Source organism: Pecten maximus, chromosome 1 (genome assembly GCF_902652985.1).
Source record: "Pecten maximus chromosome 1, xPecMax1.1, whole genome shotgun sequence".
Taxonomy (NCBI): Eukaryota; Metazoa; Mollusca; class Bivalvia; order Pectinida; family Pectinidae; genus Pecten; species Pecten maximus.
Genome location: NC_047015.1, coordinates 18,122,079 through 18,148,246, shown reverse-complemented (window position 1 = coordinate 18,148,246; position 26,168 = coordinate 18,122,079). Strand labels below are relative to the sequence as shown.

At 37.9% G+C, this 26,168-nt stretch overlaps 1 protein-coding gene across 6 annotated transcripts in view; it reads left to right on the top strand.

Moving 5' to 3' along the window:
• LOC117326813 (rho GTPase-activating protein 44-like) overlaps window positions 1–26,168 on the top strand; it is a 51,534-nt gene that overhangs the window by 2,728 nt on the left and 22,638 nt on the right. For all 6 annotated transcript variants that reach the window (XM_033883585.1, XM_033883564.1, XM_033883557.1 and 3 more), the window contains exons 2-14: window positions 12,569–12,713; window positions 13,126–13,202; window positions 13,593–13,704; window positions 15,357–15,433; window positions 15,553–15,673; window positions 16,610–16,678; window positions 17,195–17,276; window positions 18,248–18,375; window positions 18,791–18,838; window positions 19,382–19,445; window positions 20,643–20,727; window positions 21,287–21,361; window positions 25,565–25,681. In XM_033883585.1, coding sequence (XP_033739476.1) covers window positions 12,569–12,713; window positions 13,126–13,202; window positions 13,593–13,704; window positions 15,357–15,433; window positions 15,553–15,673; window positions 16,610–16,678; window positions 17,195–17,276; window positions 18,248–18,375; window positions 18,791–18,838; window positions 19,382–19,445; window positions 20,643–20,727; window positions 21,287–21,361; window positions 25,565–25,681 — 1,200 coding nt within the window. The remainder of the gene's footprint in view (window positions 1–12,568; window positions 12,714–13,125; window positions 13,203–13,592; window positions 13,705–15,356; window positions 15,434–15,552; window positions 15,674–16,609; window positions 16,679–17,194; window positions 17,277–18,247; window positions 18,376–18,790; window positions 18,839–19,381; window positions 19,446–20,642; window positions 20,728–21,286; window positions 21,362–25,564; window positions 25,682–26,168) is intronic.

Below are 26,168 nucleotides of genomic sequence, written 5' to 3'. Positions count from 1 at the left end.
CTAAATGAAATAATGATTTCTAATACATGTACAAGTTATATACAATTACCATTGTACATTGTGTTTAATAATATACCATATATCATATATATGTCACTTTGTTGTTGTATTTAAAAACCTTTACAATTACTAATTCGATTAGTATGGCATGGCTTATTTGAGTAATTATAATTCAAATACATGTAGAGTTTTGCAAACACAATGGGATATATGGCACATGACAGTGTATTAGTTTCTTTGATTTTTTGAGGAAAACAAACCAAATAAAAATTAATGAAACTAGGGTGATATATGCATATAGTATATGTATAATGAAGTTAACTCCAAGGAGTAAAAATTAAACATCAAACTTTATTTAGGTTGTATATAAGTGTTTATGCATGGGATGTGATCTCTAATTCAGTAATTGCCCACATGATTTATAAAGATGCATAGTATATTACAAAATGTGAAATGTTGGAATCAGGCTGCATTACCGGGACATTGCATCTGCCATGTAGTATATAATATAATTTACTTTGGGCTATTCTTCTGCTGCAAAGGTCATAGCAAATGCAGAATGTGTTGTGCAATCTGATGATTCTCATTACAAAACCAGAGCTACTAGGAATGTATGGAATCAGATGAAAATTATTACACTATAGTATATCATTGTAAGGGGTATGAGGAGCTGGATAGAGAAATCAAAGGAACAGAGTTTGGATTCAATAACTATTGCTGAAGTTAAAGCCAACAATACCTTATGAGAAAAGTTGTAAACACACATTAAAATATTGTTTTACTGTACTGGGCTATGCTTCAACAGCTTTTGCCAAAATTTTATTATACATATATATATTCCAATATACTATAATGCAGAAAACAGTGATGTCATTTTTCACTATTGTGAACTCACTGTTTTCCGCAGAAAATGTATTATGTGCAGATCTAGAGACACGATGGTAAGGTGTTGAGCTAGTGATCGAAGGATCTCTAGTTCAAACCCCGACACCGACACTTTATCCTTCAACAAGATACTTTACACAGCTATACCTGGTACCTTTATACATGTAGGACAGTGCTGGAAATGTCATGTACAAGACATAGGTTGGCACCAAATGTCTGATCCATCTGTAGATTTTCAAAACCACTTTCAAAGTTTACAACTGCTATAAATTGCTGTGATTAAATGATTTATAAGAGTGTCAAATTATTACTATTATTGTTGGTCAGTATTTCTTGAGTAATACAAATAAAATGACTGAAATAATATGTACCAGGTATCTCTGTGAGTTTACAGAGCATCAGTAGGTTTGGCCTGAAATAATCTGTGAGTTTACAGTGCATCAGTATAGGGTTGGCCTGAAATAATGTATCTCAGTGAGTTTACAGAATGTCAGCAGGGTTGGCCTGAAATAATGTATCTCTGTGAGTTTATAGTGCATCAGTAGTGTTGGCCTGAAATAATGTATCTCAGTGAGTTTATAGTGCATCAGTAGTGTTGGCCTGAAATAAGGTATCTCTGTGAGTTTACAGTGCATCAGTAGTGTTGGCCTGAAATAATGTATCTCAGTGAGTTTATAGTGCATCAGTAGTATTGGCCTGAAATAATGTATCTGTTGTCCTGAAATAATGTATCTCAGTGAGTTTATAGTGCATCAGTAGTATTGGCCTGAAATAATGTATCTGTTGTCCTGAAATAATGTATCTCTGTGAGTTTATAGTGCATCAGTAGTATTGGCCTGAAATAATGTATCTGTTGTCCTGAAATAATGTATCTCAGTGAGTTTATAGTGCATCAGTAGTATTGGCCTGAAATAATGTATCTGTTGTCCTGAAATAATGTATCTCAGTGAGTTTATAGTGCATCAGTAGTATTGGCCTGAAATAATGTATCTGTTGGCCTGAAATAATGTATCTCTGTGAGTTTATAGTGCATCAGTAGTATTGGCCTGAAATAATGTATCTGTTGTCCTGAAATAATGTATCTCAGTGAGTTTATAGTGCATCAGTAGTATTGGCCTGAAATAATGTATCTGTTGTCCTGAAATAATGTATCTCTGTGAGTTTATAGTGCATCAGTAGTGTTGGCCCGAAATAATGTATCTCTGAGTTACAGCTGTGGTCTCCAGGCATATGCATCCTGTATCCCCTTCATTCTGGCCTCAACTTACATACAAAATGTACACTTGTACACTTCTCCAATTCTGCACACAATAAATAATTCTGCACACAGAAATAACAAAATGGTCACAATATGATAATAAACAGAATACAGGGTTGGACCATTATCAATTGTTTATTGAGATTAGTTATAAACTGTTAGGAATGTGTACCAACATTGTCAATGAAAACAATATTGACCCAGGAAATAGATGTATGTAATTTTGATGGTGATTACGGAGATTACTGGACAACCATGTCCAGGTGGGTAGGTGTGATGGATGGTCATACTGTGTGTATACCACAAGCTGTATATTGTGGTCCAACCTTTTCATGAGTCAATACTAGTGATGACTCAGGCTGCTGGCGTGTTACAATTGTAAGACTGCATGTTATGTATAGTAAACACTGTCTGTTATTTGGTGAAAATTGAGTTGACTAAAACCTAAAATAGAGAAATGCTCCCATGATTTTAAAATATAGATCTAGTCTTACTCTTAAATTTCAGGCAGTATCTGTTAAAACAGTACTGAAACTGTAGTCAGATTAAGAGATGTCTTTAATTATTTGATTTTGGCTTTCGGTCTACATGTACAGCAATAAACATATGTTATACATAATATCAACTATTGGCAGGCAGTTACCATATACCATGGTATTGGTTATTAACTCATTATCATAATCAGGTCAGAATCAAAGTAAAGGTCAAAGACTGGAAATTAAGTTTATTGTGTTATTTTTCTCTGAACGTTCAAGAATAATTCCAGAAAATATACTAGCAAGGAGAGAAAAAAAAGAAATCCCAGCATACTGTTTTTGATAACTGTATAACTGTTTTTAGGGACAGCAATATTATTATTAATATTTATGCATTAAAACAGTGACAGATTGTCTGAGGTCAACTATGAGAGGCAGCATTTTTTATGGAGGCGTTTACGCCTGCCATATTACAATCACCTACGAGTTGTGACGTCACAACCTCTCACTTTATTTTCGTTACATTTCCTTTCACAGTTCATTTTGCAGTTTCTTTCGGTTCATATATTCATGCATTTAAAACAATGACAGATTTTTTTATGTCAAGTTAATATTTCATTATGTTTAAATTGGTGAAAACTGTATTTCCAGTCTCTATTGGTGTTACGTTTATGAACATAATATGAAAGTGATTCATAGGACTCGTTGTACATTGACATGAATTGAAGCCTTTGACCGGTGCTAGAAGTAATGTATAGGGTTATATACATCTCTTGAACAAGTCTATAGAAGAATCCTCGGTCAAGTGTTGTTGATGGGTTAAATCTTCCTGAATAGCTGTGTACAAGATATATGAACTTTCATGGTAGTACAAGGAAGTTAATATGTCTACATTATACACATTCCACATATATATTGTGTACATTCTCTTTGAGCTAAAGGTACATGTGCACTCTGGACGATTAATATTTTTGTAGGCACAGGTTATACATCATATAGAAAAAGTATTAAAAGAAGATAATCACTGTCAGGATTAGAGACTTTTATCTGACATACCAGTAGTTTCAATCTATTGTCCCAAGACTTATGTACAAGTATTGGTGTCCGTAAAGCTTGGAATTAACATTGGATAATCACCACAAAGTAAAAAAAAAAAAAAAAAACATTTAGCATTCTGATAAAAAAAACCCCACACAACTCTAAAAAAAACAAAACAGTTAAACAATGACTAAACATGAATGAAATAGTTTTGTGGAGATCCGTGTTCATGACTTGAGAAGGGTTAGTATTTTATGTTACATTAACAACACATACTGTGTAGATCTAGGTCACATACTCAAATTGAGGACCAGGGTAGTGACGATACCACCTTACTTACCAATGGGCCTCCAACATGTCTAACTTCTGATTGTACAAGATTTGTAATTTGGTTTTTGATGTCTAATTTTAACTTTTAGGTATATATTGTAACAAGTTTACATTGAGCCAAAAAGTTAAGAATTTTACGTTCGTGAGTTCTTTTGAAAGTGTACGTGGTTGATCTTGCCATGTCAGATACTTCCCTAAGGCGTTTTTTGTAGTTTTTGCTTACATTTTTGAAAATTTTAAAGTCTGTTTATCACTGTTAAAACTCAGCCTAAAACATATGATAGTGTGAGGCTAACCTTTCCACCCACAGGCTGTTGTGTAATGTGCTGCATTACATCGTGTGCTGGTGTTGGGCGATACAGGATCTGGCAGTTATGGCTGTGTGAGTGTTAATACCAGGTGTGATCACACCAATTGGAGTCTGGCCATAACTTGCTCATAGCTTACATTTGTTACATCAGTGCTATTGTGTCTGATAATTAGTAGGTCAATGGCTATGAATTTGGCATGAAATTTGTATCCCCAACCACACATATTTTGTTTCCTGGAGCAGCTAATGGACAGTGTTGGATTGTGGATAAATGTGGATAAATGTGGATAAATTGGATTGTGTAGAGTTGATAAACAAGTTTGTGTTATGTAAATATTGGGTAGAGTTGATAAACAAGTTTGTGTTATGTAGATATTGGGTAGAGTTGATAAACAAGTTTGTGTAATGTGGATATTGGGTAGAGATGATAAACAAGTTTGTGTTATGTAGATATTAGGTAGAGTTGATAAACAAGTTTGTGTTATGTGGATATTGGGTAGAGTTGATAAACAAGTTTGTGTAATGTAGATATTGGGTAGAGTTGATAAACAAGTTTGTGTAATGTGGATATTGGGTAGAGTTGATAAACAAGTTTGTGTTATGTGGATATTGGGTAGAGTTGATAAACAAGTTTGTGTAATGTAGATATTGGGTAGAGTTGATAAACAAGTTTGTGTAATGTGGATATTGGGTAAAGTTGATAAACAAGTTTGTGTTATGTAGATATTGTGTAGAGCTGATAAACAAGTTTGTATTATGTAGATATTGGGTAGAGTTGATAAACAAGTTTGTGTTATGTAGATATTGGGTGATGCAGTCTGGAAAAAAACAACATACGGCTGATTATTGATAGGGAGGTGGTTTGAGATTAAATCTCTTTTTGAAGGGAAATAACAGCTGATCGAGTTAACATGTAACAAAGAACTTTCACCAGAAGGTCTGTGGCTTGGAAATCTTGCTCCTCAAACTAGTAGCAAAATAGCTATCAATTGGGCAGCAAATATGCTTGTATCATAGTTGAGATAGCAATGAATACCAGTGGAATCGATGAGCCATTTAAGTTACAACTGTATGTATATACCGGTATCTGAAATGATTTGTGGAAGGTTGGACTATATATGAGGACCTTTATAGCTAGATGTCATATGGTACTATAGTTTGAGAGAATACTAGTTAATAATCCAGCACAACTAAATCTGTTGTCCCACTAATCAACCATATATAACAACAACCAGTCACCATGATTCTAGCTATCCTAATTACCTGTTACCACTAACACATTTCCTGCATTACCCAGCTATTGGTATAACTGTCCAACTATTTGTAACTGGTTGTTGCACTGTCTAGGGACCACCAACCCAGTTGTCACACTGTCTAGGAACCACTAACCCAGTTGTCACACTGTCTAGGGACCACCAACCCAGTTGTCTGGCTATCTAGGAACCACTAACCCAGTTGTCACACTGTCTAGGAACCACTAACCCAGTTCTCACACTGTCTAGGAACCACTAACCCAGTTGTACCACAATCTAGAAATCACTAACCCAGATGTCTCTTGATCTAGCCACAACTAACCCAGTTGTCCTACTATTTAAGCACCACTTACTCGGTTGTCACACCATCTAGGTACCACTTACCTTGGTCAGTTGTCCCACTATCTAGCCACAACTTATTCAATTATCCTGCTATTTAGCCACAACTAATATAACCTAGTTGCCCCACTATCTAGCCATGACTAACCCAGTTGTCCCGCTATAGCCCAGTTGTCCAACTATCTTAAGCACTGATAGCTCACAATGATAAGGGACCATAACATCTCAGCCTAGTTCGAGTTAAATGGATTTTGGGTCAAGGTCAAAGTTACTATTTTTTATCGAGGGCCGGTAAGGGACATGCAATACCCAGTATGCTTGTTAGACTCTAGCGATGAAACTGGGGGGACTATTGGTTTCCTCTCTGTCCGTCTTGTATATGGATGTATATAATCCCAAAGTTTGTCAGTGCTGTAGTGGCTTCATATTCCTTAGGGATTTTGGGATATCTCGGACAAGTTTGAGTTTCAGGTTTTTTTGCTCAAGGTCACTGGATTTTTTTAACTACTTAACAGGGGCCAGTAGAGGACCTGTATTGCTGAAGCAATATATGTATGCTTGTTCTAGCTACCATTAACCAAGTTGTCTTGCTTTCTGTAGCTAGCCACCACTAACTTACTTGTTTGTGATCCAGTTGAAATAAAATCCTACCAATTGCAAGACAAGTCAAGAAGCTGATGTGCTTTTACAGTTACTTGTTCTGGTATGTCCTGTTTACATTTCATTTATCTTCAGATTTTATTTGTAAATCAGCATCTTTTTAACAGGCAACTTGAATTATAAACAAAACTTACGTTGATGTAGGATGCAGCACTTAATCTGCGGAACTGATTACTTCTTATACAACAGCTTTACACAACACATACACTTAACACTGGCGTGGTAGTCATTTTATCTGAATTTGTCACTCACAAAGAGAGGTTGAGCGACAGATTATGTTTAAGAAGGTAGAAATATGTTTTTCTCAAGTGTGAAAGGAGATAACATATATTTATGTGGCCCTGTACTGAATAGTGTTGTTTGCTGGATAACTGAAAACCACTCCATGTTCTATAATTGTCTAATGTATATGTATACAGCACCTTTAATTTGCTATTATTTGTTATTTCACCATCTTTGATATCATTACCATCACTCATCATACAACAACTGGAAAAAAGTGTCTTGGTGCTACAATCTGTTTTATAGATAACATCGCACATTCGTTAATATGCTTGAGGGTTCCAATAATATCCATAAACTCTCTGTAAGACTCTAATGTCTATGGACTATGTAGGGATGAAAAAGTATATCTGAAAATATTTAATGCTGTTTCCGAATGGTCTTTCTTACATTTTTAGTCATCAGTGTCTGCAGGCTATATATATAGCTAGAGCAGCCACAGCCTGCAGTTTGAAAGTCATTTTAATTAACACTTTGATATTTATATACATGTATACATTTTGTATCTAGATAAAAAAAAGTCATACATGCATTAATTTGTTTATGTTCACAAGGAAATTGAAAACTTTGTCAGACTTATCAAAACACATGTGATGATCATATTCTAGTGGTCATAACCACAGGCGCTTGCTTAGAAAATATGACTTTCAATTTTTTTTTGTTATATGACAGTGGTATGTGAGCCATTTGAGAAATGGCGTTCTGAGCGAGGAATTCAGCGATGTTTTCACAGATTATTGTGTTTTGGATGTAACAATTCGTATTGAGTGGCACGGTAGGTTAAAGATGAATGTTTTCTGATGACGGTCGCATATAGTGTGCGCCGTGTCAGTTTGAATAAATGTGTTTTTTAGTCGGTTAAAGTGAGATATGGGATGCCGTTTCGCTCGTAGCGTTGTTGCCAACCTTCAGCTTAACAGATTACACATACCACTGTCAAAAAAAAAAAAATGAAAATAACATTTTCTATGCAAGCGCCTGTGGTCATAACCTGTTTTGTAAAATCAAATATAACATTGGGAATCTGATATCATTTCAAACTATTATGAAATTGTAGAATAAAAGGATTTTTTTATGTATATAGCAGGAAGTAATCCAGGACACAATTTATGGCTAAAGTAGTAGTCTTGACACAGGGACATTATATTTACCTGATGAGATATAAATAGATTTGTTGTTGTTAACACATAGAGAGGCTCTGACAAAGGAACCTGTAGTTATATTCCTGGAAAATTAATTAACAGTCAATAGGCTTATATTTCAAGTTCCTGTACATGTCTATTCATGAAAAACATTTAAATATGCTATATCAATATATAAAAATATGACATATACAGTTTCAACCCTGTGTTGATGGAGGAAATATTTATCAAATGTCAATGTACTCATGTGTAACATATAGGTTTCTGATTTGTCATCCTTTTGTATCAATATTAGCTTTGTAACACATCAATCATCAGTCAAAATAAATATCTACTTCCATTAAATTTTACTCCTATGTTAAACACAGCCGTATTTCTAAAATTTACAAAAACCGGTGCCAACTGATATTGGGAAAAGATATTAATATTTTTTCTTTAAAATCGAGAAGATGTTCATGATTTTTTCTTCATTTTGGGAAAAACAACACACTATTAAACTAGAGGAAATAGTCTGCATTAGCTGTGCATGTACATATACATGTAAAGTAGGAAAATATCACTGACAAATTTTACAAGTACTGTATGTTACATACCGTTCATATCTATAACCTATCAATCAACTCATCTTAGTGCAGTATGTTTATTTGATAAGCACAAGATAGAATTTAATCATGTATGCTCACTTAACCTGCCTGGGCCAGTAGCTAACTCATTATCATGTACACCCAATCACCCAGCATGATTAATTCCCCTCTAACAGGAAGCTTGGATGGTTTACTGTTCACTAGCCTGTAAGCTATAGTTGTTTTGATCCTGTAGTGGAGAATTATCTGTTGATATGTACGGGATAAACATTATTTAAAATACAAGGATGTAAGAGAAAAGAACCAGCATGTATAATGTATCAAAATGTGGTCCTGCTGCTCATGGTTAATTATATATATGTATATAGATAATAGTACGTATGTACATGTACTTGTGGTCTGGTACTGACTCGCAAATCATCTCTAGGAAAATTATATTGATGGTACCTAAAGTACATGATATAAGGGATGTTTTAATCTCCTCTGATTATTAGGAACGTTGTGTTGTCATTTTCACACGCGGTAAACACAAATCTCAGGCCTAAAAAAACTTGGTGGTGGGAGATAGCTGATTAACAACAGTATTGACCTATGAAAAAAACACAGAAAAAAGGGGCTTGGGTCGCCTTCCATTTTATGACAGATTGAATAAGAATTTTTGAGTTCTTAAATATGTAGCTAGTTAATTAAGTAAGAAATGTAAAGATTTGATATTTAAAGCATGTCTTCATACATGATGTAGGATGGGTTAAGCTAACAATGACATGGGAGATGTACCTGGGGAGATTATAAAGCCTGATGGGAGGAGACACATGTCAGTTCCTGTTGTAGGAGAGGGCATATCTCTCCTCATCAGAGAATTCCGCCAAGCAAAAACAGGAAAAACAGAAATAAGTAAGAGGAATTTGAGAACATGCTAAAGCAGCAATCAGATAGAGAGGCTGTGAGGATTCTCAGGTGGTTTAAGATTCTTCTCCTAAATACACATCTGGTGTGTAAAGATAATAAATATATGGATGGACTATAATTGTTTAAGTTGTTTATACCTCCAGTAGTTTAAATGTAAATTCTACTGTGAAGGTCAGGTGGAGTTTGTGGGACCCTGTAATCGCCAAATTGTCATTGAGCTTTTGCTTCAAATATGGATTGTCACAATATCTCCTTTAAAATTCCCTTAAAATATTAACATTTTCAGAGGTGTTAGATTCACATCTGAATGGTAAAATCCATGTAATGTTTTCACAATATGGCTATATGTTGGGTAGTACCATCAGTTTGGGGCAGTAATGTTATTTTTACATGAATTCTGTAGGTCCTTGAGACTAGTTAAGTTTTGTATTGTTCTCAAAATGAGTTCCACATGCACATGCACAGGTAAAACAGTCCAATAATCTAATATCTGCTCAAAAAACACTATTGGATCACAAGGTACATTTTCCATGTATATCTTTTAAAAAAAAATGAAAAAAGAAAGGTCCTTATGTATGACCTATTCAATTTTGAGACTGATTGGAATAAGATGACCAACTGGCAGCCATCTTGGATTTCAACAGTTAAAATTTGTAATCACTGTTTCTTGGAAAGTACTGCTGTTGTTGTTTTTAGCTCACCTGGTCCGAAGGACCAAGGTGAGCTTATGCCATACCGTTGCGTCCGTCGTCCGTCCGTCCGTCAACAATTGACTTCTTCTTCATAACCACACATCAGAATTTGACCAAATTTGGTCAAAAGCATCCCTATGGGTAGGGGACTCAGAATTGTACAAATGATGGGGCTGACCCCCTGGGGGCCTCTGGGGCGGGGCCAAAAGGGGTCATTTTTGCGCTATTGATATAAACGACTTCTTCTCTGAAACCAAGCAATGGCTATCACTCATATTTGCCTGGTAGCATCACTATGGAGTGGGGATTCAAAATTGTACAAATGATGGGGCTGACCCCCCAGGGGCCTGAGGGGTGGGGCCAAATGTGGTCAATCTGGCTATATTGATATAAACGACTTCTTCTCTGAAACCAAGCAATGGCTATCGCTCATATTTGCCTGGTAGCATCATTATGGGGTGGGGATTCAAAATTGTACAAATGATGGGGCTGACCCCCCAGGGGCCTGAGGGGTGGGGCCGAATGTGGTCAATTTGGCTATATTGATATAAACGACTTCTCTGAAACCGAGCAATGCCTGTCACTCATATTTGCCTGGTAGCATCACTATGGGGTTGGGATTTAAAATTGTACAAATGATGGGACTGACCCCCCCAAGGGGCCTGAGGGGCGGGGCCAAATATGGTCAATCGGGCTATATTCATATAATTGACTTCTTCTCTGGAACCAAACAATGGATATCTTTCATATTTTACTGGTAGCATCACCTTGGGGTAGGAATTTGAAATTGTACAAATGACGGGGCTGACCCCCTGGGGTCTGAGGGGCGGGGCCAAAAGGGGTCAGTTTTACAGAATTGATATATATAAATGACTTCTGCTCTGAAACTAAGCAATGGATATCACTCATATTTACCTGGTAGCATCCCTATGGAGTGGGGATTCAAAATTGTACAAATGGTGGGGCTGCCCCCCATGGGGTCTGAGGGGTGGGGCCAAAAGGGGTCAATTTGGCTCTCTTTATATAAACAACTTCTTCTCTGAAACCAAGCAATGGATATCGCTCATATTTGCCAGGTAGCATCACTATGAGGTGGGGATTAAAAATTGTACAAATGATGGAGCTGACCCCCCGGGGGCCTGAGGGGCGGGGCCAAATGTGGTCAATTGGGCTATATTGTTATTAACGACTTCTTCTTTGAAACCAAGCAATGGATATATTGCTCATATTTTCCTGGTAGCATCACTATTGGGTGGGCATTCAAAATTGTACAAATGGTGAGGCTGACCTCCCGGGGGCCTGAGGGGCGGGGCCAAGAGGGGTCAATTTGGCTGAATTGATATGAACAACTTCTCTGAAACTAAGCAAGAGATATCGCTCATATTTGCCTGGTATAGCATCCTTTTGGGAAGGGATTCAAAATTTTATAAAGGAAGGAACTGACCCCCACTCCCCCCGGGGTGCAGAAGGCGGGGTCAAAAGGGGTCAATTGGTTTAAACAACTTCTTTTCTGAAACTAAGCAATGGATATCACTCACATTTGTGTGGTAGCATCCCTATGGGGTTGTGCCAAAAGTTCATTTTATTTCATGGATTAATGCATTTTTTTACATCAAATCCTAACGTACCCATATAAAATGCCTATGATATATTGACATAGCAATACCAGTGACAAATATACTTAATCATCATTCTTGTTTCATATCTCATGAAATCCAGGTGAGCGATACAGGCCCTCTGGGCCTCTTGTTTTATTATTTATTTAATGTGTGGGTTCTCCTTGCTGTTTTTGGTAATGCATATTTAATTCTTAGACTGATCAGCAAAAATGTTCACTAGGTGATTTTGGTAGGTCAAGATTGGCACCAATTTCCTTCTGAGATCTGATGTATTCAGCTGCATACATTGAGAGGTATTTCTATCTTCAATTCATGATTGGAAGAGTTGTACAGAAATGAGATTTTACTTAGCAAGCAATGATTGGTTTGGGATTCCAATCAGGTAGAACAGATATTCATAGTTATTGTTCACCGGGACAGAGTTAAAGCTATTGCTATACTCCCAGTGTTGGCATGCATATGGTCTGTAGACAGTATAGGTTAAAGATTTTATAAAGCAGTGTTATATCAATACTAGTGAGAATACAGCTGAGGTATTTGATATGTGTAATCCTTTTGATATGAATGTTGACCTATTTTTAAATAGGCTGACCTTGACTATGACCTTTGACCTACTATAAAACTTATTCCAACCCACTCGGTGAGCTTTGTTGTCTTCAGACAACTATTATTTTACTTGGATATTATATATGTACTAATTAATTGTTGTTTAGGACCTGACTTCAATTTACATTAGCAAATCATGCTAGAAGAATATGTATATAATATATATTGATCAATACAACTTACAGGGCTGAGAAGTCTGAAGTCCTCTCTGAAGATCTCCAGACAATCGAAAAGAGAGTGGAGCTGGTGAAAACTGTGGTGCAGATAACTTCTAAGAAAGTGGCGGGGAGTCTGCAGTCTTCGGCTGGCATGGACGTGGAGAAACGACTTGTAAGAAATAAAACCACACATCTACCAAGTTTTTTTTCTGAAAAAAGATATTCTTTTTAAACATGCAGCAAATTTTTTAACTGGAGAAGAAATCAATTTGTAATCTATCAATGACTTGATCCTGAAAGAAATGCAAGTACATCTATAGATGTTGTAATAGATCTAGAGCAACTGACAGAGGACCTGGAACATTCTAACAGAGTACTCATGATATCCTACTTTGTAATGGAGACATTATATACACCTGTAGTTTACCTACCTATTGGTTCATTATAGTTTGCTAAATGTGACTGATTCCACATGTATTTACTGTAGTATGTCTTGTCCTGGTCTGTTACACTTTCATTTTAATATGAATATTAAAATGTCTTTCTAAATAGTGATCACCACAAAAATGACCTTCTTGTTACAGAGAAAATTACCGGAAACAAATTTGGCACATAGTCTGATTGAAAATGCGAATTTGCTGGGAAAGGACTCTGTCATGGGGTAAGTATGAATCAACATATCAGTTTCATTCATTTTCTGTTAAAATGTGTTTTGCATTAAAAATATCTTAACTTCTTAAATTCAAATACATGTAGAATACAAAATATAATTTCCTTTATCTTTAGTTGAAATAATTTTTGATGTCCACTATTACACCCTACGAGCAGATGAGTAGTTCAAACAGTCAAATGAACTAGTGAGGTATAATTTGACAGGTTGTACTCAATTTGAACTACATATTTTAAACTGTTTGATCATAACCTGTAATAGTTTTATGAATCATATTTATAAAACCTTTGTACCAAATGTATGCCAGTTGATAAACATTGTACCTGTAAGTTAATAGGAAAGTTGTACACACCTGTATTGAAGTGTCTTTTGTATTTCTAGGAACATGTTCCAGATGTGTGGTGAATGTGAGAGTAATCTGGCGTCTAACGCCCTTCAGTATGAAATAGATGTGGAGGCCAAAGTGTTGGGACCACTACAGGACATGTTTGATGTAAGAGCATATATCTATAATCAGCCTGATACAGTCCACATGTTCACCCTATCCGACCCCAACATACAGTCCACATTTCCACCCTATCCGACCCCTACATGCAGTCCACATTTCCACCCTATCCAACCCCAACATACAGTCCACATTTCCACCCTATCCGACCCCTACATGCAGTCCACATTTCCACCCTATCCAACCCCTACATACAGTCCACATTTCCACCCTATCCAACCCCTACATACAGTCCACATTTCCACCCTATCTGACCCCAACATACAGTCCACATTTCCACCCTATCCAACCCCTACATACAGTCCACATTTCCACCCTATCCAACCCCTACATACAGTCCACATTTCCACCCTATCTGACCCCAATATACAGTCCACATTTCCACCCTATCCAACTCCTACATACAGTCCACATTTCCACCCTATCCGACCCCAACATACAGTCCACATTTCCACCCTATCCAACCCCTACATACAGTCCACATTTCCACCCTATCCAACCCCTACATACAGTCAACATTTCCACCCTATCCAACTCCTACATACAGTCCACATTTCCACCCTATCCAACCCCTACATACAGTCCACATTTCCACCCTATCCAACCCCTACATACAGTCCACATTTCCACCCTATCCAACCCCTACATACAGTCCACATTTCCACCCTATCCAACTCCTACATACAGTCCACATTTCCACCCTATCTGACCCCAACATACAGTCCACATTTCCACCCTATCCAACCTATACATACAGTCCACATTTCCACCCTATTCAACCCCTACATACAGTCCATATTTCCACCCTATCCAACCCCTACATACAGTCCACATTTCCACCCTATCCAACTCCTACATACAGTCCACATTTCCACCCTATCTGACCCCAACATACAGTCCACATTTCCACCCTATCCAACCTATACATACAGTCCACATTTCCACCCTATTCAACCCCTACATACAGTCCACATTTCCACCCTATCTGACCCCTACATACAATCCACATTTCCACCCTATCCAACCCCTACATACAGTCCACATTTCCACCCTATCCAACCCCTACATACAATCCACATTTCCACCCTATCTGACCCCAACATACAGTCCACATTTCCACCCTATCTGACCCCTACATACAGTCCACATTTCCACCCTATCCAACCTATACATACAGTCCACATTTCCACCCTATTCAACCCCTACATACAGTCGTCCATATTTCCACCCTATCCAACCCCTACATAAAGTCCTTGTATCTTTACTAGTTGTTCTTGTATTATGCCGACCCTGTGCCCCCTCTTACAAATATTGTATTGAATTTTCTCTGACTATTGATGTTGAAACCTACCTGAGGACTTTTACTTCTGAAAGCTCTAAACAGATTTATACAACTGAAGCGATACTTGTTGCTAGTCCTTCTGATCTCCTTACAGTCCCTAACATACAATACTTACTCCCAGTCATGCTCCACACATTTCATCGGCTTGTTTATCATGAATACAATTACTGTTGTTAGGTTAAGTATAACACTGAGCTGTAGAGTGATAAATGTAGGACCAATAAGAAAATGCTGTTGATGTAACCATTGATTTCTTTATGTTGTCATGATATATATAATGTATGTATTCATGTTCCAGAATGATCTGCCAGGTATAGCTAAGTGCAAAAAACAGCTGAGTAAACTGACACTTGATATGGATTCAGCAAGAAGCAGGTATGTGGACTGTGGTTAGCTAATAGCAAAGTTTGAACAAAAATAAAGATTTTAGGTATTAGAAAAAAAGTCAGCAGTGCTTTGAATTTTCTGCCTTCTCATCCATCAAATATTTCCAGATGGAATACAGCTTTGAAATCAACTCAAGTCCATGGAACAAATATGACCTCTGCCTCTGCCAAAGCTGACACAATCAGAGAGGAATATGAGGACTCTGTTACAAGGATGGGACAAGCCAGGGTTGGTACATTTGTTTAGCAACTTAACCCTTACTGCCCTAACCTAGGAACCAAATGATTGACCATGAAACCCTTAATGTCCTAACCTAGGAACCAAATGATTGACCATGAAACCCTTAATGTCCTAACCTAGGAACCAAGTAATTGACCAAGAAACCCTTACTGTCCTAACCTAGGAACCAAGTAATTGACCAAGAAACCTTTACTGTCCTAACCTAGGAACCAAATGATTGATCAAGAAATCCTTATTGTCCTAACCTAGGAACCAAATGATTGACCATGAAACCCTTACTGTCCTAACCTAGGAACCAAATGATTGATCAAGAAATCCTTACTGTCCTAACCTAGGAACCAAATGATTGACCAAGAAACCCTTACTGTCCTAACCTAGGAACCAAATGATTGACCAAGAAACCCTTACTGTCCTAACCTAGGAACCAAATGATTGACCAAGAAACCCTTACTGTCCTAACCTAGGAACCAAATGATTGACCAAGAAATCCTTACTGTCCTAACCTAGGAACCAAATGATTGATCAAGAAACCCTTACTGTCCTAACCTAGGAACCAAATGATTGACCAAGAAACCCTTACTGTCCTAACCTAGGAACCAAATGATTGACCAAGAAACCCTTACTTTTCTAACCTAGGAACCAAATTATTGATCAAGAAATCCTTACTGTCCTAACCTAGGAACTAAACAGTTGATAGAGAAACCCTAAAATCTCTAACTTAGGAACCATTTAGTTAGAGACCCTTACTGTCCTAACCTAGGAACTAATTATTTGATAGAGAAACCCTTAAAGCTCTGACATAAGAATCAGAGAATCTGTTCTAAATAATGTAGCAGATACTTCAGTAGTCTTTTCTTGTAAATCATGTGCAGATAGAATGAGTAAATACACTTTGTTGATATGTAACAACTGTTTCTAACTCAGGACAACCTGGCTACAGAAATGTACAACTTCATCTCCAAGGAAGCAGAACACAGTCAAAAGCTGTTAGTGGTAAGTAAATCACATCACCTCCAATCTTCACCTGCCAGAATTTGAGGGCAAGTGAGCTTATGCTGTGGTAATGCATCTGTGACCCAGCCACCCGACCAGCATCAACTGTTCCCTTTAAATAACTTCTCCGTAGCCAAGAGGCCCAGATGCCTGATAAATAGCATGTATTGGGCCTGTAGCATGCTGGGGTGAAAGGCTACCAAGTTTTGTTCAAGTGAAGAACAAGGTTACAGGGGTCAAATATGCTAAAATGTTTCACAAACTTCATAATACTTAATCGACCTAAATACTTATTATGTTTTTTAATTCTCATAAGATAAATCGTATCTGACTACATGTATTGATTTTAAACTAATTGTGTTTACCTTTGTAAGAAAATATTTGGATTTAAATGACTCAGCTAGAAATGTAGACAGCTTCTGACATATCATTTTTCATACTGTTGGGATGGATAGAGAAATTGTTTATGGTTGAAATGTGGGAACTCATCGGAGTTTTGTTTTTCTTTTTTCGTAGTTAATGGAGACCCAAGCAGAGTACCACAGAAAGGCACTGGAGATTGTCAAGAAGATGTTACCAAAGATGAAGGAGGCACTAGGTAGGTCTCTATCAACCAGTGTATTATAAATCTGGGAGTATCGTTAGGTATAACACTGATATAAAGAAATGCTAATGTTCACGCATAAGCACTTTCAGCTAAAATCTTATTTCAAATGATTCCTTTATGCTGTTGTAATGTTAATTTCCTATAGAAAAATTCTAAAAATTGTCGTCTCAGACTTATTTACTCCGAGTTGATCTCGCCTCCTCCATGATCTATCGTCCGTCTGTCATCCGTCAGTAGTCTGTCTATCCTATGTCTATCCGTCTGTAAATGATCCTTGTTTTCGCTATTTCTATTACTGGAGGGATATTCCTCAAACTTCATGTGTAGGTTCCTCTTGGTCCTTAATTGTGCCAGTTCAATTTAGAAATACTGATATGCAGCCATCTTAGATTTTGATAAAAGAAGTTTGTAAATGCTATTTCTTGAAAAGTACTATAGGGGTATTCCTCAAACTTCACATGTAAGTTCCCCTTGGTCCCTAGTTGTGCCAGTTTAATTTAGAGTTTTCTTCTGGAAAAGAAAATGGCCAACAGTCGACGATCTTTGGTTTTGAGAATTGAAGTTTATTTCATCTTTATTTCTTGAAAAGCACTGGAGGGATATTCCTCAAACGTGATAAGTTCATTCTCCTTGGTCCATAGTTGTGCCAATTTCATTTAGATTTTTTATCAGGAAACAAAATGACTGACTCATAGCTATCTTGGATTTTGGAATTGAAGTTTTTTATTGCCTTATTTTTGAAAAGAAGTAAAGTAAAGTTGCTCAAACTTCACATGTAGGGTCCACTTGTTCTTGTTATCAGATTGTTAAGAGGAAAATTTGAGAGATCAGCCTGACACTTAATGGTGGGCACCAAGACCCCTCTTGGATCTCTTGTAAGACATAACATATCTGCCAGATTGTTATAGTTTTATCTTGCTTGAAAGATGTTTTGATATTAATGGCATAATCCTTTACTTCAGAATGCAATCCACATAAACCAGTGTTTGGGACAACATTAGATGAGCATTTACGAGTGACAGGACGGGATATTGCTCTGCCTTTAGAGGCTTGTGTACTCACACTGCTGGAAACAGGGATTGATGAAGAGGTAAATCTTGCTGTGGGTGGACAGTAATGGAGGATTATATATAACCGCACAAATCCATTAAAAAAAAGAAAGAAAGAAAGAAAACAAAGGATTGAGTTTGTATTGATGTTGTTAAATGTTAAATTTAGTATTAATAGTACTTAAACATTTATATTTTGCATAGGATTTATTTTTTGCATTGACATGCAAGGAAAAATTATCACAAATCCTTCACGATTATATGGACACATATAGTCCATGACGCTAAAAACTGATCATTGGCAAAGTTAAAGTCTTTTCTAGATCAGCGTTCACAAAATCATGTCTAAAGAGGTAAGTTCACAAAATAAAGTGATTTACAGTAAATTGAGATTGCTGTGCATTGTTTTTGTCTATTTGTCATGACGGTAGAAACTGAATATTTCTTTTATTTCAGGGATTATTTAGAATAGCAGGAATGGCTTCTCGTGTGAAAAAATTAAAAGTAAGTGTCACATTTCAATTTATATAACTTATATATTTTCGTAGTTTTGTTAATCCAGAGTCAGTAAATTTCCTGTTGTACATGTGAAAATTACAGGGCACTAAAGATGAACTCCCATACTAAAGTAGAGACTTGCATATGAAACAATTCTGTCATTTTTTAAGGCATCACCATTGGTAACTTGGTGTTTAACACTACAACAACTACAGTTCAAAGATTAACACTAAAGTAGGGCCAAAATCTGTAAGCACCCCATTTTGTGTACCTGAGGGGCCAGGTTCTTTGTCTAGATGAAGCATCATCCTTGAGGCAAAACTAGCTAACCAATAAACAAACAAACCCACTTACTGGTGACGCTTGAGATGGGTTGTGATTGAAAATCTCTCCGAATGATATTAACTACGGTTCAAGATTCTATTCATCACAGTACTTAGTCTAAGAAAATTGTTTAGATATGTCAGAGATTTTAACACAAGCTGTATATAACATATATCTGGAATGCTTCATGACCTATATAAACTGAGAGAGAATGTGTTGTTACAGAAATCCTTTGATGCTGGTGTGATTGATATGGAGGAGTACAGTTTGGATCCTCATTCTGTAGCAGGTAGGAGTCTGATAGAACCAGTTCTACTGACACACATAAATATTGATTTACATTAGAGACACTGTTTATACTCAAATGTTGATGTACATGAAGTGACAAAGTTTATACCTAAATTTTGATGTACATGTAGTAACACAATTTATACATGAATGTTGATGTACTGGTATACTGTTGTAGTAAATGGTTGTATATTTAAGAAATAATTAACAATGATTCGTGTATTGTTGCAGGATATACAACGAGGACGAGGATATTTTGCAATTGAATTAATAACGAAGGACGCAGGCCTGAGTTATTAATTAAAATTGCAAAATATCCGAGTCCGAGTTGTATATCCTGCAGCAATACACGAGTCAAAGTTGATTATTTCTATTCTACTATGTACTGTTTAGTTCTGAGTTCGACCTCTTTCTAATAGAAAAACAGCAAAGAAACCCCGGGAAAACCTTGTAATTTATTTCTTGAGTATTGCATTATTTGTTGATGAAATATACAGGCAATACAGTACTACGATCAAGAGCATCTATCATATGGCATTGATTTTGAAAATTTAAAAAAAAAAAAGGATAAAAAAAAAAAAAAAAAAAAAGGGGTGCATCCATAGGATTCGAACTCGCGTCGTGATAAAAATGTATTGAAAGACTAACCCATTAGCCCACTCGGCTATAGTAACCTTTTAAGAAACAAGTGAATATTAGATATTTAAAATTGTAACAGCCGTGACTCACGACCGTGTATTATTGGCATGAGCGTGGGTTATTGGAAAATAATACATGGTTTTAAACCAATCAAAACTGGCGTTACATAGCAAACATGGTAGAATTAGGTATACTGTAGTAGTAAATGGTTGTATGTTTAGGCATAATGTAGTAGTAAGTGGTTGTATATTTAGGTGTACTGTAGTAGTAAGTGGTTGTATATTTAGGTATACTGTAGTAGTAAGTGGTTGTATATTTAGGTATACTGTAGTAGTAAATGGTTGTATGTTTAGGTGTACTGTAGTAGTAAATGGTTGTATGTTTAGGTGTACTGTAGTAGTAAGTGGTTGTATATTTAGGTATACTGTAGTAGTAAATGGTTGTATGTTTAGGTGTACTGTAGTAGTAAATGGTTGTATGTTTAGGTATACTGTAGTAGTAAATGGTTGTATGTTTAGGTATAATGTAGTAGTAAGTGGTTGTTTGGTTGTATGTTCAGGTGTTCTGAAACAGTACCTGAGAGAGATGGCTGAACCTCTGCTGACTTATCAATTGTACCAGGAATTCCTACAGGCAGCACAACTGTAAGTTTTCTTACTTTCTTTGTGTGGGTGATTTTCTCTTGCAAAAATAGATAATTTCATGCAATGGTCAATAGTGTGGAGTCATTCTTTTGTTGTCTTCCGACCCATGTTTGACTACCCATATCTGAGGTCAAAAGGCCCAGGTTAATTCATAATATATGGTTTGTAGCTTACTAAGATAAAGCTTGCAAAAGAATAAATAAATCACTAAATAAATAGGTAAATAAATAAATGGCTCGCCTCAACCCATATTTCAAGTCTTACAGGCCATTGCTGTGATGATGCCCAACAAACGTTTTGAAAAGAAACAACCTTGACACACATACAAGGTGACTGGGGTCAAATTTGCTAAAACACTGAAATGACTTATGATGTTGGACCCATTCTGCTTCTTGATGTTTCAAAATAGCATGATAATAATGTCAAAGGAAAATGTAGTAAATTTTCATGTAGCAGGACTCAGGTTCTGTACCTGTGACCTATGTCTGACCTCTTTGACCTACATCTGTACATGTGATCTTTGGCTTGTCTATTCTTCATTTGACCCCTATATTTGCAGGCCTCAGGACCAGAGACTACAGGCTTTGTGGACCTCCATACATAACCTCCCAGAACACAACTATAACAACTTTAGGTTTGTCTCCTGGTTTGATTTGTTTACAGGTTTAAGGTCTTGATTTAGGTAAATTTACCTTTGCTCATGACCATAATTAGTAGCATAAGTTTGTAGTCAGTAGATTGTTAGGTGTTGTCACTTTGTAATCCCCTCCTCCTTTCTCACCTCCGACAGGGAACTGGCTGTGTTTATGTCTGACCATCCCCTCCTCCTTTCTCACCTCCGACAGGGAACTGGCAGTGTTTATGTCTGACCATCCCCTCCTCCTTTCTCAACTCCGACAGGGAACTGGCTGTGTTTATGTCTGACCATCCCCTCATCCTTTCTCACCTCCGACAGGGAACTGACTGTGTTTATGTCTGACCATCCCCTCCTCCTTTCTCACCTCCGACAGGGAACTGGCTGTGTTTATGTCTGACCATCCCCTCCTCCTTTCTCACCTCCGACAGGGAACTGGCTGTGTTTATGTCTGACCATCCCCTCCTCCTTTCTCAACTCCGACAGGGAACTGGCTGTGTTTATGTCTGACCATCCCCTCCTCCTTTCTCACCTCCGACAGGGAACTGGCTGTGTTTATGTCTGACCATCCCCTCCTCCTTTCTCACCTCAGACAGGGCACTGGCTGTGTTTATGTCTGACCATCCCCTCCTCCTTTCTCACCTCCGACAGGGAACTGGCTGTGTTTATGTCTGACCATCCCCTCCTCCTTTCTCAACTCCGACAGGGAACTGGCTGTGTTTATGTCTGACCATCCCCTCCTCCTTTCTCAACTCCGACAGGGAACTGGCTGTGTTTATGTCTGACCATCCCTCCTCCTTTCTCACCTCCGACAGGGAACTGGCTGTGTTTATGTCTGACCATCCCCTCCTCCTTTCTCAACTCCGACAGGGAACTGGCTGTGTTTATGTCTGACCATCCCCTCATCCTTTCTCACCTCCGACAGGGAACTGGCTGTGTTTTATGTCTGACCATCTCCTCATCCTTTCTCACCTCCGACAGGGAACTGGCTATGTTTATGTCTGACCATCTCCTCATCCTTTCTCACCTCCGACAGGGAACTGGCTGTGTTTATGTCTGACCATCCCCTCCTCCTTTCTCAACTCCGACAGGGAACTGGCTGTGTTTATGTCTGACCATCCCCTCCTCCTTTCTCACCTCCGACAGGGAACTGGCTGTGTTAATGTCTGACCATCCCCTCCTCCTTTCTCACCTCCGACAGGGAACTGGCTGTGTTTATGTCTGACCATCCCCTCCTCCTTTCTCACCTCCGACAGGGAACTGGCTGTGTTTATGTCTGACCATCCCCTCCTCCTTTCTCACCTCCGACAGGGAACTGGCTGTGTTTATGTCTGACCATCCCCTCCTCCTTTCTCACCTCCGACAGGGAACTGGCTGTGTTTATGTCTGACCATCCCCTCATCCTTTCTCACCTCTGACAGGGAACTGGCTGTGTTTATGTCTGACCATCCCCTCCTCCTTTCTCAACTCCGACAGGGAACTGGCTGTGTTTATGTCTGACCATCCCCTCCTCCTTTCTCAACTCCGACAGGGAACTGGCTATGTTTATGTCTGACCATCCCCTCCTCCTTTCTCACCTCCGACAGGGAACTGGCTGTGTTTATGTCTGACCATCCCCTCCTCCTTTCTCACCTCCGACAGGGAACTGGCTGTGTTTATGTCTGACCTTCCCCTCCTCCTTTCTCACCTCCGACAGGGAACTGGCTGTGTTTATGTCTGATCACTCTGCTAGTTATGATGTCTAATTAATAATACATCCATTGCCACTCATTCATGATTAGTGTCAGCTGTCTGTATGACAAAATGATTGCTGTTGGTGTATTTAAAGATTTGGTATTCTGTCGCACCAAGGCATTTCCTTTTTAGGTCATCTGACCCAAAGGGTCAGGATGACCTATAGTCATCGTGCTTCGTCCGTCGTCGTCCGCCGTGTGCCGTCCGCCGTGCGCCGTGCGCCGTGCGCCGTCCGTAAACTTTTTCTTTCAAAACGCTACTCCTCCTTAACGCTTGGGTGGATTACTTCCAAATTTGGTTTGAAGCATCATTGGGGGAGGGCAATCATATTTTATATAAATGAGGCTGGTCTGACCCCTGGGGCCAGAAGGGCGGGGCCCCAAAAAGGGAACTTAGGTGAATATTGCTATAAAATCCTACTCCTCCTTTACCCTTGGGTGGATTACAACTAAATTTGGTGTGAAACATCATTGGGGGAGGGCGGTCATATTTTATATAAATGAAGTTGGTGTGACCCCTGGGGCCTGAGGGGCGGGGCCCCAAAAGGGGAACTTTGATGAAATTTTGCTATAAAATCCTACTCCTCCTTAACCCTTTAGTGGATTTCAACCAGATATGTTGTGAAACATCATTTGGGGAGGGCGGTCATATTTTATATAAATGAGGCTGGTGTGACCACTAGGGCCTGAGGGGCTGTGCCCCAAATGGGGAACCTTGATGAAATTTTGCTATAAAATCCTACTCCTCCTTAACCCTTTAGTGGATTTCAACCAGATATGTTGTGAAACATCATTGGGGGAGGGTGGTCATATTTTGTATAAATGAGGCTGGTGTGAGCCCTGGGGCCAGAGTGACGGGCCCAAAAAAGGGAACTTTGATGAAATTTTGCTATAAAATCCTACTCGTCCTTAACCCTTTGGTGGATTTCAACCAGATATTGTGTGAAACATCATTGGTGGAGGGTGGTCATATTTTATATAAATGAGGCTGGTGTGGCCCCTGGGGCCAGAGGGGCGGGGCCCCAAAAGGGGAACTTTGATGAAATTTTGCTATAAAATCCTACTCCTCCTAACACCCATAGTGAATTATTACCAAATTTGGTGTGAAACATCATTGGAGGAGGACAATCATATTTTATATAAATGAGGCTGGTTTGACCCCTAGGGCCAGAGGGGCGGGGCCCCAAAAGGGGAACTTTGGTGAATTTTTGCTATAAATCCTACTTCTCTCTAACCCTTGGGTGGATTAATACGAAATATGGTGTGAAACATCCTTTGGGAAGCGTGGTCATATTTTATATAAACGAGGCTAGTGTGACCCCTGGGGCCTGAGGGGCAGGGCCCCAAAAGGGGAACTTTGGTGAATATTTGCTGTTAAATCCTAATCCTCCCTAACCTTTTGGTGGATTACAACCAAATTTGATGTGAAACATAAGGTGACGGCAATCATATTTTTTAATGAGACAGGTTTGACCCCTGGGGAAAAAAAGATGGGGCAAAAGGAGCGCTTAGGTTAAACATTTCTTAAAAATGCAATTCCTCCTTAATGCCTGAATTGATTACAACCATATTTAGTATGAAACATCATTGGGGAAAGGCAATCCTAATTGATATAAATGAGTCTTGTCTGACCCATTGGGACAGAGGGGCATGCCCCAAAAATGGGAACTTGGCTAAAATTTTGCTTTATGATGCTGCTCTTCCTGGACAAGCTAAATGGATAAAAACCAAATTTGATCTAAAACATAACTGGCTGCAATAAATAATTTATGGTAATAATGCTGGATTGGGGTGTGTGTCCCTGCTGTAAGTGTAAGTGTTTGTCAGATGACCGTTAAGGCCCATGGGCCTCTTGTTTCTAAAATCATATAACAACAATGCATTTACAGTTCCCTAATATATTCCTACCAAACAGATATGGCATTTGTCAGAGCATAACCATTGTTCATACGACCATTTTGATGGCATAGCTACAACTATGGGAAAAGTGACATTGTATCTGTTTAAAAGTTTGTTAACTGTTAGTAAAAATGGTATCTTTTGGTTTACATCAAATTAGAATCTACATTCAACAGCAAAAAGCATAGGAAATGTGGATATATCAGTTGAACTGTTTTTTGTGTGACAGTTATCAGTTACACATTCACTATAAGTAGGTTAGCTAAAACAGTTGTTTTCTTGTCTCTTGAATGTTTATACTTCTACCAGAGGTAATTCTAGGTATGTGATAGGTAGATAATGATAGAATCAGTTCTGGCTGGGTTCTCAATAAAACTTAATCTTAATGTGTCGCATATAACCAACACATGTGGGACAATAATATGCCTGTATTTGATATGAGCATCACTGCTATGTTAAGAAGTATTGGTGTATTGCTGCTGGACTAGATATATAGATATAATTGTTTTATGTGTGATAAAATACCCATGATGACATGTTTTAAGCCAATGATTTCTTGTCTTTGTTGTAGGTATCTTATTAAATTTCTAGCCCTTTTAGCTTCCAAGAGTGATGTGAACAAGATGACTGCTAGTAATATAGCCATTGTGATAGGACCAAACCTCTTATGGTCTGAGGGTGATAATGGGTGAGTAGGATTTGAACCTCTTAAAATTTTACATTGGACTGCCAAGTGCTGGTCAGCTCAACTCTCACACAGAAATGTGTGTGGAAATTGATGATCGATGTAACATGGGTACATGGTAGTTATGGTCTTATGGTCAGAGTAGATGTAGAGTGAGTATGGCCAAGCTGAATGTCATATAGAGTGATAAAAATAATATTACAAATCTGAGTGAGAAAAATTATATTACAGTATTGAGTGATAAAAATAATATTACAAATCTGAGTGAGAAAAATAATATTACAGTATTGAGTGATAAAAATAATATTACAAATCTGAGTGAGAAAAATTATATTACAGTATTGAGTGATAAAAATAATATTACAAATCTGAGTGAGAAAAATAATATTACAGTATTGAGTGATAAAAAATAATATTACTTATCTCAGCAAGAAAAAATAATATTACAGTATTGAGTAATAAAAATAACATTTCAAATCTGAGTGAGAAA